The sequence below is a fragment of the Lactuca serriola genome, chromosome 2 (assembly GCF_051521515.1).
Source record: "Lactuca serriola cultivar US96UC23 chromosome 2, Lser_US96UC23_V15, whole genome shotgun sequence".
NCBI classification, from domain to species: Eukaryota; Viridiplantae; Streptophyta; class Magnoliopsida; order Asterales; family Asteraceae; genus Lactuca; species Lactuca serriola.
Window position 1 is genome coordinate 166,101,735 of NC_136409.1, and position 16,569 is coordinate 166,118,303.

At 32.5% G+C, this 16,569-nt stretch overlaps 2 protein-coding genes across 2 annotated transcripts; one reads left to right on the forward strand and one right to left on the reverse strand.

The window, feature by feature from the left end:
- Positions 1-862: 862 nt before the first annotated feature.
- On the forward strand, positions 863-1,447 carry LOC145089754 (uncharacterized). The gene has a single exon (XM_079028151.1). It carries the CDS (start codon positions 863-865, stop codon positions 1,445-1,447), a length of 585 nt encoding a protein of 194 aa, XP_078884277.1.
- Positions 1,448-10,166: 8,719 nt separating this feature from the next.
- On the reverse strand, positions 10,167-13,257 carry LOC145087297 (protein ALTERED PHOSPHATE STARVATION RESPONSE 1-like). The gene is made up of 4 exons (XM_079025234.1): positions 12,226-13,257; positions 11,476-11,678; positions 11,166-11,389; positions 10,167-11,068 (listed from the first exon to the last, which is right to left on the reverse strand). Exons 1-4 carry the CDS (start codon positions 12,941-12,943, stop codon positions 10,300-10,302), a joined length of 1,914 nt encoding a protein of 637 aa, XP_078881360.1. The 5' UTR covers positions 12,944-13,257; the 3' UTR covers positions 10,167-10,299.
- Between the last annotated feature and the right edge of the window lie 3,312 nt (positions 13,258-16,569).

Sequence of the window (16,569 nt, forward strand, 5' to 3'; positions counted from 1 at the left end):
TTCAGCAATGATTTACACAGTTTACATATTTTTAAAAATGATTAGCATACATATTGTTTATTCATAGTTAATCTTATAAAATTCTAACTTTTTTTAGGTTTCAGCCGATTTTTTGAAAAACACTGATTTTCGAAAGCGTTTTACTAAGCTTGTTTGGAATGTCTACATTGAGCCTGAAGTCTTTGAATCAAGGTGGAAACTTCTTATGAGAAAATTTAAACTACAAGACAAAAGATGGTTCAAAGACATGTACAGGGATCGAAAGCTTTGGATTCCAGCCTATTTTAAAGACATGCCACTACACGGTCTGATGAAAACTACTTCAAGGTCTGAAAGCGTCAACTCATTTTTTAATAAATACTCTAACTCTGGTAATTTTCTTATCTATTTCATGATGAACTACGACACCGCAATTGGAAAGCAACGAAATGCTCAACAGAAACTAGAACATGATACAAAAGAGGCAAAGCATGAAATGACGCTTCCAAGTGGATTACTAGAACATGCAGTTGCGGTTTACACTAATTTTTTTTTTCTATGAGGTCAAAATGAAAATATTTAAAGCAACCTGGTACTGTTCTATCGACAGTGTTGAAAAGATTGATGGGTGGCAAGTTGTTATGATTACACAAACGGATTAGAGCAAAGAGATGAAGATAAAATGCAAGGTTATATTCATTGTTTAAACGCTATTCATTAGTGATCATACAAGTATATTATATCATTATTTTTAAATTACATATACTTGTTTCAATATTATGCAATAACCACCAACTAATATGTTAATTCAATCAGTTACCAACATACATTATTTTTATTATACAATGTAGGTTGAACTAAAGTTGCCTGAAAAAGAAGTTAAATGTTCATGCAATGCAATCACTTCATACGTACTGGCATTTTGTGTCGTCATATTTTTGTTGTATTGAAAAACAACCATGTTGAAGAGATTCTAGAGCAGTATATTCTAAGAAGATGGAGAAGGGATGCAATTTCCAGCCATTTGCTTGCCATGAAATATGTTGCCATGGAAACAGAAGATGACACCTTTAAGCTTCTAACAGAGGCATACAACAATATTGAATACTGCTTGGATCATTTCAAAAGAAGCAAGGAGAAATTGTTGGAATTTGTTGAAAAAGCACGTAAGTTGAAGCAGGCAGCAATGAAGTTTGGCAGTTCAAACCAAACATCACCTGATAATGATGAAGAAGAAATTATTCGGATGCTTGGAATACGCAGCATTCCTGATGAAATAAATATCCATCCACCTTCATCTATACGTACCAAAGGTAGTGGAACTAAGAAAAGAATGGTTAGTGCTATTGAGAAAGCAGTTGCAACTGCAAAGAAAAAAACCAGAATGTGCACAGGTTGCAATCAATATGTTAACCATAATTGGAGGACTTGCAAAGTCAGACCTGCACGAGAGTCAAAACAAGCTTAAAATGGCCCATTCGTTTACCCATTAGATTTTACTTTTCTATTAGATTTGTGAATAAGAATATGTTTCTACGATTTAGTATGTTATGTTATCTTAAAACACCTTCCTTATTTTTAACGTTTTGTTTTATTCAACAATGAATAATAGCATTGCCAAATTTGGTAATCCTAACAGATTAATGATATTATCAGACATTTAAACCTCTGTTATTTGATTAAAACAATTTGCACTTAGAATGATATATTTTTCGTTTCTTGAAATTATAAAAACATCAATCATTATAGACTATAGTCATATACAATTCAAGCAGTATTCATAGTTTATTGTATGATGTTAGTAGTATATCATAATAGCAAATGTTTGTACGATTAACTTTTAAAACACCTATACATCATATATTGATTTACGTTTGCTTTTGGGTAAATTTTAGTCATAAGTTTAACCATGGTCGACTTTAAACCCTTTGGTATAGTCAATAATGAATAATATCATAAATACATTAATTACTTTCAACATATTAATGATATGAAAATTGTTAAATACTCTTCTGTTAAGTTAAAACAATTTGCATTTAAAGTATAACATGTTATGAATAATTCATGTATTTATGCTATTATTCAATATTTGAATAACAGCATACTTTAAGATATAAAAGCAACAACAATCATTATAGAATATAGATATATTCATTTAAATTATTAAAAATTCTGATTGTATGGTCATAGTAATATAGCATATTAACAAATGTTTGTTAGTAAGAATCATTCCTGAATATACACTAAAATTATACCAGTCATGTTAATCAACATTTTTTGACATAATTTAAATTTTCAAATGTTAATGTAAAATTATAACTACTAAAATATCACCATTCCATTACTAAAATTAGCAAACCAAAAGGAACTATTGTACGTTTTGCAACCCAAGTTAATATCCTTAGCATACAAAACCATTGTTTTAAAACTATCCAAAAGAAACCATCGAAGTCATAACTAAAATAACTTTTTTAACAGAATTAACTTAAGTCATCCAATCTCATGTGAATTTGTTCCTTTGCAATGGCCAACAGTTGAGAACGTTGTCTTGAAGGAATCTTGTGGAATTCATCAACCTTTTGCAACACATAATCCTTTTGCACATTATATTCATGAGTGACGATTTTGTATAAATACTTTGTCCTCAGTTTAACAAGTTGATCATCTTGTGTAGAAGACTCGTTCTTGAACCCATCTTTAAACTTATTCATACTTCCACCCATATACGTTTCCATGTGACGCATCGTAAACATACCACAATCAATGCTGTTGTTTATTGTTCTCCAAGGCATTTCCAGTCAATGTGGCATCACATGTGAAAACATCTCAACTTTTGGATGATTATGAGATTTTAAGTAATCAACTATGTACTCTTTCTGAAAATGTAAAAAACATTGTCAACACATATGAAATTTTATTAACTATGTAATGTAAATTTTATTAATCACTTAAAATGATTTGGGGCAACTGACCATATCTCTCATCATTAGGATCATCAACTTTGCTGTTGTCAATGATTACAAACTCTGGGTGTTGTAGATTGATCACGAAAAGGAAAATGTGGAAGGAACGGATGACTGGTAGGAAAAGCTGCAACGTTTATTCATTTACGTGTATTCACTTTATTTAATATTCATATTTGATCAATGATAAATAAACACATAAGTAAACTGTTCAGATATATCTCTTACCAATCCAACAAAACATAGGATTGCGTCCATATCTTCAATAGAGAGCACCAGATTCTCAATGAATTTATCTTTACGTTGACTTTCTGTTAAATCACTTTCAAGATACGAATTCTGTGATCCATTTTTAAAAACTCATTAGCTTATTTATATGTTGTATTTAAAAAATAGTATAATCAACATTGAACAATATTAAATTATACCGTCACATCTGTCTTGCAATAAACTCTTAGAGGCGATTCAGGTGCACGCTTACTTTCATCAAGATTCAACACTTGACTCCAACAATCAATGACATGACCAAATAGTTCACATGTTGGAAAAAAACTTTCCATGTGAAACCTCTGAGCATAAAAACCATCCAAAGTGTGGAAAACTATATCACTGCAAAAAACGTGACCAATTAATACTATTTTTAATAAGCAACCAACAAAATTAAGTAATTTTAAACATATTTTAAATGCAAGTTACTTTGGCTCTCCCCGGAGAGAGAATATCCTTTATGCTACACGTTTTTCTTGTCGTGGAACTCCTTTGATGATATCAACAGCCCGTATAATGTACGGAGATTTCAGATATTCGGATTTCATGCGAGGCCTGTACCCTCTTCTACTAACCCAATGTTCATCATTGTTGAATGGTACTACATACAAAGGAATTGGCATTTCCATTTTAGATGGTGGTGTAGTCTTAAAAGATTTTCTTCCAGATCTATTCGCGAAGTCTGCATATTCTTGTGACATCTGAATACTACATTTTGCTATCGGGGAATTGTCAAACTGTTTGTGAGTTGTTGCTAGAATCAACGTACGTTCAATTTCAGACACGTTATCATACCATCATTGAGATTGTTCTGGTTCCTCTGATGCGGAAACTTCATTGAACAAATCATTTACTTTGTTTTTCCATTCTTTGACCAACTGATTCTCAGGATATTTCTTGACAGCATCATTTATTTTGTCTTCCAACACTTTCTTTTGCTGCAATAGCATGTCGTACATCTCCTTTATTGTTGAAATAGTTGTCTAATTAGGTCACCACAATAGAATTACGTTACAAACCGAATAAAAACATTAATATGTCAGTTAGTATTAATTAATACTATAGTAACTCATAATTCAAATGTGAATAAGTAGTAAACTACCTCAACACTTTCCCCACTTCCACTAAAAATTTCATCTCCTTGATTTCCCTACGAAAAGTAATACAATATTAGTTTTTGTACTAATACCTTATTATTTATTAATGATTATATTATATTAATACCTTACACCTTCTACCACTACTTTTAACACCTCCTGCATCATTTACCTGTCAATAATGTATGAATATAATTAATTTAGATTATACAAAATAACAAATTTTAAATTTCATATGCATTATTCAATATAATAAAATATTACATGAACTTTTTCTTGCCCTACATTACTAGTTCCCGATGCTTCATTGATGACTTGAAATGGTTCTTGCAATTCACGCATACCCAGACCTATTGTCCTACACTCTACTCTTTCTCGCTCACGTAGTTTATCAACATTCCAAAAACATATTGCTGGTCTGCCTCGTACAATCTTCACTGAATCTCATCGAACACTTTCTACGTATAGTAACTACAACAAAGACAAATAAAAAATGTATTAATTAAATACACTTTAATGAATTTGCACACATAAGTCTACCAATATTGAATGACATCTGAATTTAAAACAACTCTTACCAGCAGTAATATAATTGGCCCAACATAGAATCCTTTTTTGCTGTTTGGATTCCATGCACTTTTTGTCTCCTTAAGGCAATAAAAAACATATCCACACCAATCAATGTCACTTAGATCCAGGTCTTTCGTGACTTTTGATAACATAGAAAGGTCACATGTTCCCATGCTCATCGACTAACCTAGTGTATTACACAGCAGGACAAAGATGTTTACTTTAAAGAGTAAATCCGCACGTGTTGATTGCATAATAAATTGTTGAACTGCCCTTGGTCTAATATTATCTTCATCATCGAATTGTTTCATCCAAACAATTATCGTGTCGTCTGTGACTTCTCTATAAGGCATGGACTTTATTGTAACATTTCCCAGAGGCAGACCCAACATTTCGTGAATAACTTGCCGATTAATTGGTATCTCTCCATGATGAAGGTTGAGTACCATCCTATCTGCATCAAAATTCCTTACAATATAATGCCCCAAAATTGATGCACACCCATCCACTTTCATATTCAACAAATGCCCCAGACCAATAGAAGAAATATACGCTTCCTGTTCCTTGCTAAGGTTATGCATACAACTGTACAAAACATTTGGAGATGTCCGTACTTGTATTCGCCTTGCTTCTTCGGCATCATTTCCTACAACTTTAGGCGGTTTCCTTGCTTTCACTACATTTCCTTCTTTATTCTTTTGTCTTTTAAATTTCTTCACATTTTCTTTGTCATCATTTTTGAATGAAGTATAATGCATTCTCTTTTTCCTTGTTACCACAGGTTTGGCATCTTCAAAATCAGAGTCTTCAACTTCATCAAGATTCTTGACAGTAACATTATCTTTTCCTGTTAAGACATATTTAACACAATAAATGATTATAAATAAATTACAAAAATAATACTATACTAAATTTAATTAAAAATATATCATTACCTGAACATGAGTTTAAAACAACAACTTCATCACCTTTTATTTTACATCTATCAAACCGTCTTTTTGTTCTCAATTCATTTTCCCTATGTATTCCACTATCTTCTGTCATGTCATAACTTTCAATCAAACCTGCCAATATGTAGACAACATAATCATAATTGAAGACACTTTAATATACAACTTACATTACATGAAATCATCATTGACACCTTTTTGTTTCTGTATCTTTTTTTAGATTTTGAAAACCTTGATTTTCCTGCAGCAAACTTCTTCACATTGACTTTGGGTTTCATGTTCTTTTCTATTAATAAATATAAAACAACATAAGTTATTAAAACTAACTACAACATCAAACTCTAAATAAATTTATTTTTAAACAAATACATTACTTGAATCTGAGCTCAAAACTACAACTTTAAGATCCCTTCGCATTGAATTATCTGGTGTGCGATTAACACGTTCCCCCACACCTGTCCAAAAAATAAGACACATAATCACTATAGATTCCAATTGATATTTAACATTTTAAATTTCATTTAATCATCATCACCACCATTTTGTTTTTTAGTTTTCTTCTTAGGTGTTGAACACTTCTTTTGTCATTCTCTTCTAATCTGAGGTTGTACTATTTCGTTTCCTTGATTGTCTTCATCTTCAATATCAATAAGCAATGGATTGGATTCTTCATTAGTGAATTTGCTGAATGCCGTCTTTAGTAATATCCTCTCGCTTTTCTTTCTACCTAATTGTAGAATTAAAATACCTTACTCATTTATAACTCAGAATTGAATCATTAACAACTCAAATAATCATAAATTATCCCTACTAAACACAAACTCAATCAAACACATACCCAAGAACAGAGTAATGTTTACAATAATCATCACTTAACAAACAATATAATTAACTTACTCACAAAAACCAGTAGGGACTCCTACACCATCATTCTTTACTTAGTACATCATGTACAGGATCAAAACCACATACATACTCAATAAAGTACCCATTCACAACCGAATATGCCTTTAACAATCTACATAATATACAACCAACAACAAGGATTAATACTAGAAAAGTATTTCTGTAGCACAAACAATCAGATTTTACAAATAATCAATAGTAATGACATTTATACCCTTCCTTATTATTTTTCTATTAAACACCATTCACCCTTCCTTATTATTTTTCTATTAAAGAACATTCACAATCGAATACTAACATCAATTACTCCTCTTGTCCTACTGATAATCTATTTACTTTGCCATTCAACAATACGACTCTAAAAACAAAAGCAAAAAAAGCCCTAATTTTTGGGTTTTCGTAACTTTATGTCAGTTCAAAGTAGTCGACTACGACTACACATGTATCTGCATCTTAAAACTTTCAATCACAATCATAAGCGATTAATTTTTAAATACATTCAATATCAGACTACCGTAACTTCGAAACTCATCTACAATTACCATTTTCATTTAAACATTCACATACACCAACGTTTTATTTGTAAAATACAACCTTTAAATCAACAATCGTCAACGATTTAGAGTCACTACAATTCATAATCGATGATATAAAGAAAAAACGAAAAAAAAAATGGATTCTAGGGTTTTAAGAATCGTTAAAATGTACACATTAACAAAAAATAAACCCACTACTACACCCGTTTTCCACTCAATCGACATTCAAAAAAGATTAGAAAGCTTACTTCTTCCACTTCGGTTGATGATCGACGACATTCCTCCACCTTCAACCCTTCACGGAGTTCTGAATGCACAAATCTCTTTACGGATGAACAGTAGTTATCGAGTGTCGTATAAATGTTTAGCTGTGACAATATTTTGCATTGCAAATACGATCGAATCCTCCAAAAGATTAGAAGTTAGTTGTGATTACTAAAACATAGAAACGATTTCTTTTAATTGTCAAACTTACCTGATATATTCAAAATGGATGACATCATAAAATTACTTGAATACCCTTTTATATTTTTTTAATTAATAAACAATTTAAATTCATTTAATATTATGTTTAAATTAATGATTAATGACATCCTTAGATTTTAAATATTTAATGTACCAGATTTGTTCTCGCGTTCTCAACCATTTAGGTGTCTCATTTAATCATTTCCCTATATATATATATATATATATATATATATATATATATATATATATATATATATATATATATATATATATATATATATATAACACTAAACAATTCAGACTTTATAAATGATTTTTCAAGTGTTTCACGTCACTCTCACCGACTAAATCTATAATTTCAATATAAGATTTTTGAAAGACAAACTGATATTGGATTTGTCTTACATGCCCTTCTTCAATTTGACCAAATTTAATAAATCGAGAAAAATTATATCTGGCAAAAAATTCTGCACCGTAGTTTTTAACAAAAGACAAGAAACAACAAAATGATAATTTGTAGAATTTGAAGTCATGTTGTTTTTCTGAGAGAGGATAGCAGACAATTTTGTTGAATTTTTTTATGTTTCAAAAGTAGAACTTATTAACTAACAATTACTAGTTCTCTTAATTTTATAGTAGGAATGATGTTGGATTTTGCAATACTGATAATAGGAAAATACATGATTTTTTAATAAAAGCTAGAGACATGCAAAATTGAAGTTGACAACTTAGAAATACCTTTTACAGATAATCTGCATTCGGTAGATGTCAATGTTCCCATACAATCCTCTCTTGCAACTAAAAATCCATTTGTTTTTTCCACCCTTAAGGTTTCGTTTGGCGTACTAGCTGAAAAGCTAGCTGTTAAATAAAAAGCTAGCTTATAACTGAAAAGCTAGCTGTTAAATAAAAAGCTAGCTTATAACTGAAAAGCTAGCTGATAGAAAATAACGTTTAGTAAAAGTAGCTGAAAAGCTAGTTGAAATATATAAAATTACATAAAAAGACATAGGACATGTAAGAGTATGTGTTTCTATAACTAATTAAGAGGTGTATTTGGAAAATTTTTAAAAAGCTCCTAAAAAGCTAGTCTAAGTAGTTTTTCAAAAAACTAGCTTATAAGCTACTTTTTGGTTTACCAAACACGACAACATAAAAAAAAAACTCGAAAAATAAACTAGCTTATCAGCTAGCTGTGGCGCGCCAAATATAACCTAAATGTTAAAACATATTTTTGTAGATGACATTATCATTTCACGGAGGGCGTACCAATTTTGCATATGCTATTTATGAAAATGACGGCTATTTTAATGATTTGGTCAACCTTTTACTATTTTTAGGGCATCTCCAACCCACCCCTAAACTCTATTTCTTCCCCATTCTTCTCCAACGCTACCCCATTTTCACCTTCATTTTTGGAGATATGAATAGTATTACTCCATATATGGGGGAATAGTATTTATATCTCCAAAAATAGAGGTGAAGTTTGATTGCCAATTTTAGTCCCTCTCATTTTTATTTTATACATTTCTAGTTTATTTTATCTACTAATTATAATTTAAATGCAATATTTAATATTTATAATATCATGTTTTATACTAATTTATATTAATTAATCATAAATATAGAGTTTAATTAGTAGAGGAGTGTATTTGACAATATATATAAGTTATAAAAATGGAATATTCTAGGAATATACTTTTTGGGGTAAAAATTGGGTAGAAAATGGAGTAGGGTTGGAGATGAAACACTATTTACTCAATTTATGGGGGAAAAATGGAGATGGGTTGGAAATCATCTTAGAGTAAATTAAACGAATGGTCTCTATGGTTTGGGATAATTTGTGCTTTTGGTCCCTAATTTATTTTTTTAACTCGGAAGATCCCTACTATTTGTTTTTGTTACGCGCTTGGCCCCTACTGTTTATTTTTGTTACATGTTTGGTCCATGTCTTACCTAAAAAAACTATTATTTAAATAGAGAAAAATAATGGGATAGATAAGGTAAAATGAAAATATAAGGTTAGAGATGTGTTTATTTAAATAAATTAAAAAATCAAAAACAAAATAGTCTTTTTAGATAAGACATGGACCAAATGCGTAACAGAAACAAACAAGAAACAAACAATAAGAACCTTTCGAATTAAAAAAATAAGAGAAAAATTAATCTAAACCATAGGGACCATTATTGTAATTTACTCTATTTCTTATAAAGTGGTAAATCGATTTACACATATCTGTCTTTAAGTAATGCTTCACATGCAAATGTAATTAAAAATTATAAAATTTGAACCTTTTAGTACAAATTTCTTTATTACATTACACTTCTGCCTTTTTTTTTTGTCTAATTTGTCTTTATGTGGCAATTTCTTTTTTGATTCCTTATGCTTTTCCAAGTGCTCTGAACATGTCTTAAAAGAATCGGATCAACTAGGAATCAAAATATACTTTAGAAAATACATCTCCACATCGTCCATAGAACAAATGTTCAAGTTCTGATTAAAACTCAAACATATATATGACTTATCTTGTTACCTAAATTAAAAATTTAGAACACACATTCTCTAAAGCATTAGCCTCTTTACATTGTTCACCACCTCAGGACTATTTGCATGGTTATAAACCGACTCAAATGCATGTGTCCACACATTAGCAAAACCCGTAACAGCTTGAAAAACATGTGGTAATCCAATTTGCAAGTTACTCAAAGTCATCGCTCTTGTCACACCAATTAATTTCTCAAATTTGCCCCTCTCTTCTTCCGTTTTTGCCCTCAACATCTCCACTTTGGCCCGTTTATCCCCAACCGGGTCCTTCCCGTTAGAGGACCCAGAGAACGGGCCAAACTTCCGTTCAAGAGCCCGAAGCTCCCCCATTTTTTTCTCGAGCTCCTTAAATGACGATTCTGACCTTTTCTTTTGCTTCTGCTCTTCCGCCTGTTGAACTACTATGGCATGTATGGCAGTCAGCAATGCTTTGATGCCCTCAGAGGCGACTTTGTCAGGGGCATTATCGACCACGAGATGCCATTCTTCACAAAGGGTGTAGATAGCGGAATCTTGTTTGGTTTGGGTTAATGGGGTTTTGCCAAATTGAAAGAGGCTGAGTCTAAGCCAACCAGTCAAAGAATGGACGTAATCTCGTTGACTTTTTATGAGGTTGCAGAAGGATATGTGCCATTGTTGGACCTCGAGCTCCAGCTGGAGGACAGCCTGGCGGTGGATCTCGGAGGTGGGGTCCGTTGATGGGATGATGTGGAGGTACTTGAGTTGTTGGACTATGTGCATTTGGACTTGGTGGCTTTCGTATAAACTTCTCCACATGCCCATTAATCTGCATGAACATAAAATGTGTGGTTTCGGTTATTGGGGCGTTTTGGTCTTTTTGCACGCCTATAAAATGTGCTATCAAACATTCAAAAGATACTAACCCTTTAACAAGCTCAACAAGTTGTGGATAAAGCTCTTCTTCCCGGAGTTTGACTATTTCATCAGAGGTTGACTCAATCGATTGAGAAGAAACCATCATTCTTGACTCCAATTTCTCGACCTCTTTCTTGGCTTTTTCAGTCTTCATATAATCGGCTCTCTTAATCTCCATTTTTCTTAATTGTTCTGCCCTCTTTGAATGCTCCATCTTTAAACTTTCCACACTCTAATTATTACCACAAACAAAAATCACATAATTTAGTCTACCTTGTTCTCGTTGTAAGGGAGAAAATGGTAAATTCACACATTTACCTTAACTTCTTGGCATAGCTTCTTCTCCCATGCATATAGTCTCTCCACCGTAGAACAATGGCTTCCGGAAATAAGACCACCACCAATTGCACTAACTCCTGCCATGTCATCACAACCGAACTTTCCAAACATGTTTAACTTCTGGGATGAGCTCCATGAGCTGAATAATGGGCTCAAGTTCTTTCCATACCCATGGACTTTACCTATAAAAGAATAGAAACATGAGAAAAAAATGAAAAGAATCAAACACTTTAAGTGTATTTAATTGGTGAAGTTTTACACCAAAGTGTTAGGCTCCTTTTATAGGTGTCTTGGACTTCTTTTATAGGCATTAAGACAACAATATTTCTATTATTTTAGCTAAACAATCTCAACAGATACATACATGGATTATTTGACCATTATTTGATTCGTTTGATTGTAAATTATTTGACTCGCTAAAAATAAAATATAACATAAATTGATATATTATCAAATAAAACATGAGTATGAGATTGATCTATCATCATTTACCTCAGTTTAATTTCATTAAATTTATTTGTAAAATAGTTGCAAGTATCACAAAATAATTACAATTTACACCTTCCAATCCATGTGAACTTTAATAATAGTGTTAAACATGTTACAGTTTCAAGCAGACAAAAGAACACACGTGTGCACATGTTGAATACTCATCACATCAGTATCTTGGACACATGCTTCGAGATTTGTTAAATTAAATCTAGAATTAATTATTTTAATTCAAATTACCTGATGATCCTTGGCCGGGAAAGGTACATGCCGGAACTTCTAACAATGCCGACAGTTTTCCGCCGGAATCTGCAGCCTGGAGGAAGTATTCATCAAGTTCTTTGATAATCCCCATCAGGTCTTTGATTTTCGTGGACACTACTACTGCCATCTCGCTTGTGGTGGCAGTGGAAGCAGAGATCTTGGAGAACCCGCTGACGGCGGAAGGCGGCGCGGCTATGCTCGCTGCGCCAATGGTGGTGGTCACCGCTGTTTCCGAGGCAATGGTTGTGGATGTTTCTTCCCATTCTTCGTCGTCTACAGTTCCTGACCTGGTGGACGACGGCATGAACGGGTCCCAGAAATCCCATGTGGAGGAAGGCGGTGGTGGCGGGGGAGGAAGTGGAGTGGAAGCGGTGTTGGTGGTGGATGTTGTCCATGTTTCGGAGGTTGGACTCATGGGAGGAGGAGGAGGAGGCGGCTGTGGTGTAGGTGTTTGTGGAGGAGGAGGTGAAGGTAGGGTAGGTGGCAAATGGTGGTCTTGAGGGTGGTGGAGGGCAGTTTCGGCGGTGGCGAACTGTAGGAGGGCGGAGCCGGTGCTTCTTAAAGACCTTAAATACATGCTATGTGAAGCAGAAAAAGCATGTCTTGCTTTTACAAACTGTTTCATATATCTTTTTCTTGCTTTGCACCTTGAAACCATTTCCTCTTTCTCTAATCTTGAATAGCAACACCCCATTTCAACTCTCTCTCTACTTTCTCTCGTTAAAATTCTTCGAGATTTCAATTAAATCCCATCTGGGTTTTTCTTGATTCTTCAAGAACATAAAAATAACCCAAAATCTTGATCATTTTTCCATGAAATCGCATCTGGGTGCAGACTTTCTCTCTCTAGATATTGAGGTGGCAAAAAGACAAGTTTTTCAAAAGTACACACTCTTCTTGTATATATCCACCACTTTCTCTCTCAAGATGTTTGACTGTGAAGAGTAGTGTAGTGGGGGAGAAGAGGTGGAAGAAGACAAGTCTTGAGAAGTACAGCAGAGAGGGCACAAAGAGAGTTGGGCAGAGTGCAAAGGAGGAGTGTAATATTTTTGTAAACAAATTTTAGTGACCATAATGCCCCTAGAAGAGGTGAAATATTACTATATACCCTTGGTTAATTGCACATAACGTTTGATCTTCCTAATTTACTGTTTCACATTTTATTTTGAGCAAGTTACATTTTGGTCCCTTTGGTTTGTTGTAATTTACATTTTTAGTCTAACTTTTGAATTTAGATATGGTTGGTCCTTGTGGTTTTCAAATCTTGCAACAAAGGTCCCTGGGGCAATTACCATCTATAATGCTAAGTTAAGTGTGAGTAAAAGACTTTGAGTAAAACAAATAAAAGTTATATACTTTATGGACTAATTTCTGAAATTTGTTTGGAAAACTGAAAACTAATACTATAACTCTATGATAGCACCCTTCAATGACTTCTATGTTCTCCCTCTTCATCTCCATCCCATAATCATCTCCTACATTTTAAGGGCAACTCCTTCCTCGACCTCCTTACTCCATGTGCGAAAACAAAATCAAAACATTTCGTTTGTAAGTGGCGATAAGTTGAAGTATCCAACACTGAAATAAGGTCTGAAAAGAATCTTACTACCCAGTCAATATCATCTCCGATATATGTGATGAAAAGTTTATCATTAAGTATCAGACCATTCTCATTGATAATGGTTTAGAGCCCTCTGAAAGGCTGTCTTAATGGAAAAAAAAATTAGGTCGTCTCTTTCTGAAATTCTGATGAGTAAGTTTTGTGTGGGAGATATCATAGACACAAACTATATGAATGGGTGGTGGGTGGGGAAGATTATGCAGAAAGTAGGGCCAAAATACTTAATTTATTTTCAGTATCTAATGGAAGAAATTTTGTTTCCATTATATCTGTTAATGATCCCAAGAATGAGAAATGACGTATGAGTTTATTCAAAGAACCAATACGCTTTCTTGTTGTTATCATTAGGATTTTGTTGGCATTTGTTAGTAATGTTTGTGTCGAAAAAATTTGTTTGAATTTGCTTTGTAATGCATATGTTCTTAATAGGTTATGATTTTGTGCTTAAAAATAAACCAAAACCATTTTGGTTTACATCCTGGTTGTCAAAATCGTGATCCTGATCGTAGGATCGTACGATCCTACGATCTTAGGTATGAAAAACGATCCGTATCGTAAGCGGATCGTATTTGGGGTAAGATCGATCCGATCCGATCCGATCCTACCTTCCCTTGATTTTTTTTTTTGAAAATGAATTTTTTTTACCACTTTATGTTTTTTTACCATTACCAATTTACCGTTTATTATTTTGTGTTGTGACTTATGATTAATATTTTGAAGTTTTTATAACTTTTGAACGAAAAATTGAATGTTTTAAATATTTTTCATTATTAAAAATTATAAATTAAAATTATATTTTATTTTGTAGGATCTTAGGATTCCAATCCCGATCTTACGATCTCGATCTTGCAAACCCAAAAACAATCCTACGTAGGATCTCGATCTTGACAACCTTTGTTTACATTTGCATACTCGGATTAATAAAAGGGAACAAAACTCTAAAAACCTTTTATCCATCTTAATAATATATCTTAATAATATACCTTAATAATATACAGGGTTATGATTTTGTGTTTAAAGAAAATGAAACATTTTTTTAATGGGTAAATCCATTTTTATCAACACCTAGGGTGTGTTTGGCATGAAGTTTTTAGAAGCGTTTTGAAGCTTCTAGCTTTTAGCTTCTAATAGAACGCTCTAGATTAAACAAAAAGTTCCGTTTTGTGGTACGGGCGTTTAGCTTTTAGTTTAAACAAAACGCTCCAAATCTAAAAGCTACTTCATGTAGCGTTTAACAAAACGCTACTGAGCTTTTGAAATCAATTTCCATAATTACCCTTAAAAATATTTTTATATATTTATTTATTTTTAATCAATTGTCCTTTTATGTAATTTTAAATATTTCAAAAGCTTCCAGTTACTTTTGACAGACACTCATATAACAAATAAAAGTTACAACTTCCCACTACCAGCTACCCGCTATTTGCTATCCGCTACCAATTACCCGCTTCCAGCTAACAACTACTTTTACCAAACACGCCCCTAATATACTTAATTCAAATGAAAATAACAATTATATTTTTAACAAGATGTTATTAAACTTTCCAAATTATATTTTTAACAAGATGTTATTAAAATTTTCAAATATTCTATGTTGACTTTATTATATAAAAAGATTTACAGTCACAACTTGTTGTCTGTTTGCTTTTCACTTGTTGTACTGTGATAGCGAAAATTTTAAATTAATTATCCTTATTTAAAAAAAATCCTCGTGTTTCTAAAAGTTCTCATAAAAATTATTCATATTTAACCTTTTTCTAAACATCATTTGAAAAAACAATTTTGAGAAAAGAACATAATTTATGACAAGAGAACATAATGTGTTAACCACACGATGTGAAAATCATTCGATTTTTTTACTAAAACCAAAAACAATGGAAATTTTGGATTTTTACTTTGTAAATACCAAACCATCATTTTTTTCAATTTTTTTTCGTGGGTTTATTCATTAACAAATATTGCTAAAATTTAGCAAGAATAAATAATTTCTTAAAACATAATACGAAAAAACAAAACATTCTTATCGTTTTAATTTTCAATAGAAACACTTAATGTATAATAATTATTCCAAGTTTTTAGCACACTTAATCATATAAACATATACAAAAATGACATTATTTTTTTGGTATTTTAGTTAGGGTTGACTGATTGGGTTAAGTCCAGACTATACGTCTGTGAGTCTAAATCTCTCTCTTTTGGTGGACGGCTTACTTTGGCTAAAGTCATATCGGGTAGTCTTCCAATCTATTTTTCTCTCTTTTTAAGGCTCCTTCTTGGATCATTGAGCTTTTGAAGAAAATTAGATGACGTTTTCTTTAGGGTGGAAACGATGAAAAAAACAAAATTGATTGGGTGGCTTGGAAAATGGCTCTTGGCCCACAAGAAAAAGATGGTCTCGGGGTGGACTCTCTTCTATCTCTCAATCTGGCCTTGCTCTCTAAACAAGTATGGAGATTTAAAACTAATCCAAATGCTCTCCGGTGTTAAGTTGTGTGTGGAATTCATAAATGTCTAAAAAACCCATATACCCTCTTGGCAAAAAAGCTTTATTGGGCATCTAGTCCAACATCGTTCAGGCCTTCAATTATTGGATATGGGTATCCATGCTTCTAACATATTCCAGATTTAAGTTAATTCTGGAAAGAATACTCTCTTTTGGTTGGAAGATTGGTCCGGAGACGGGACTTTTGCTGATCGCT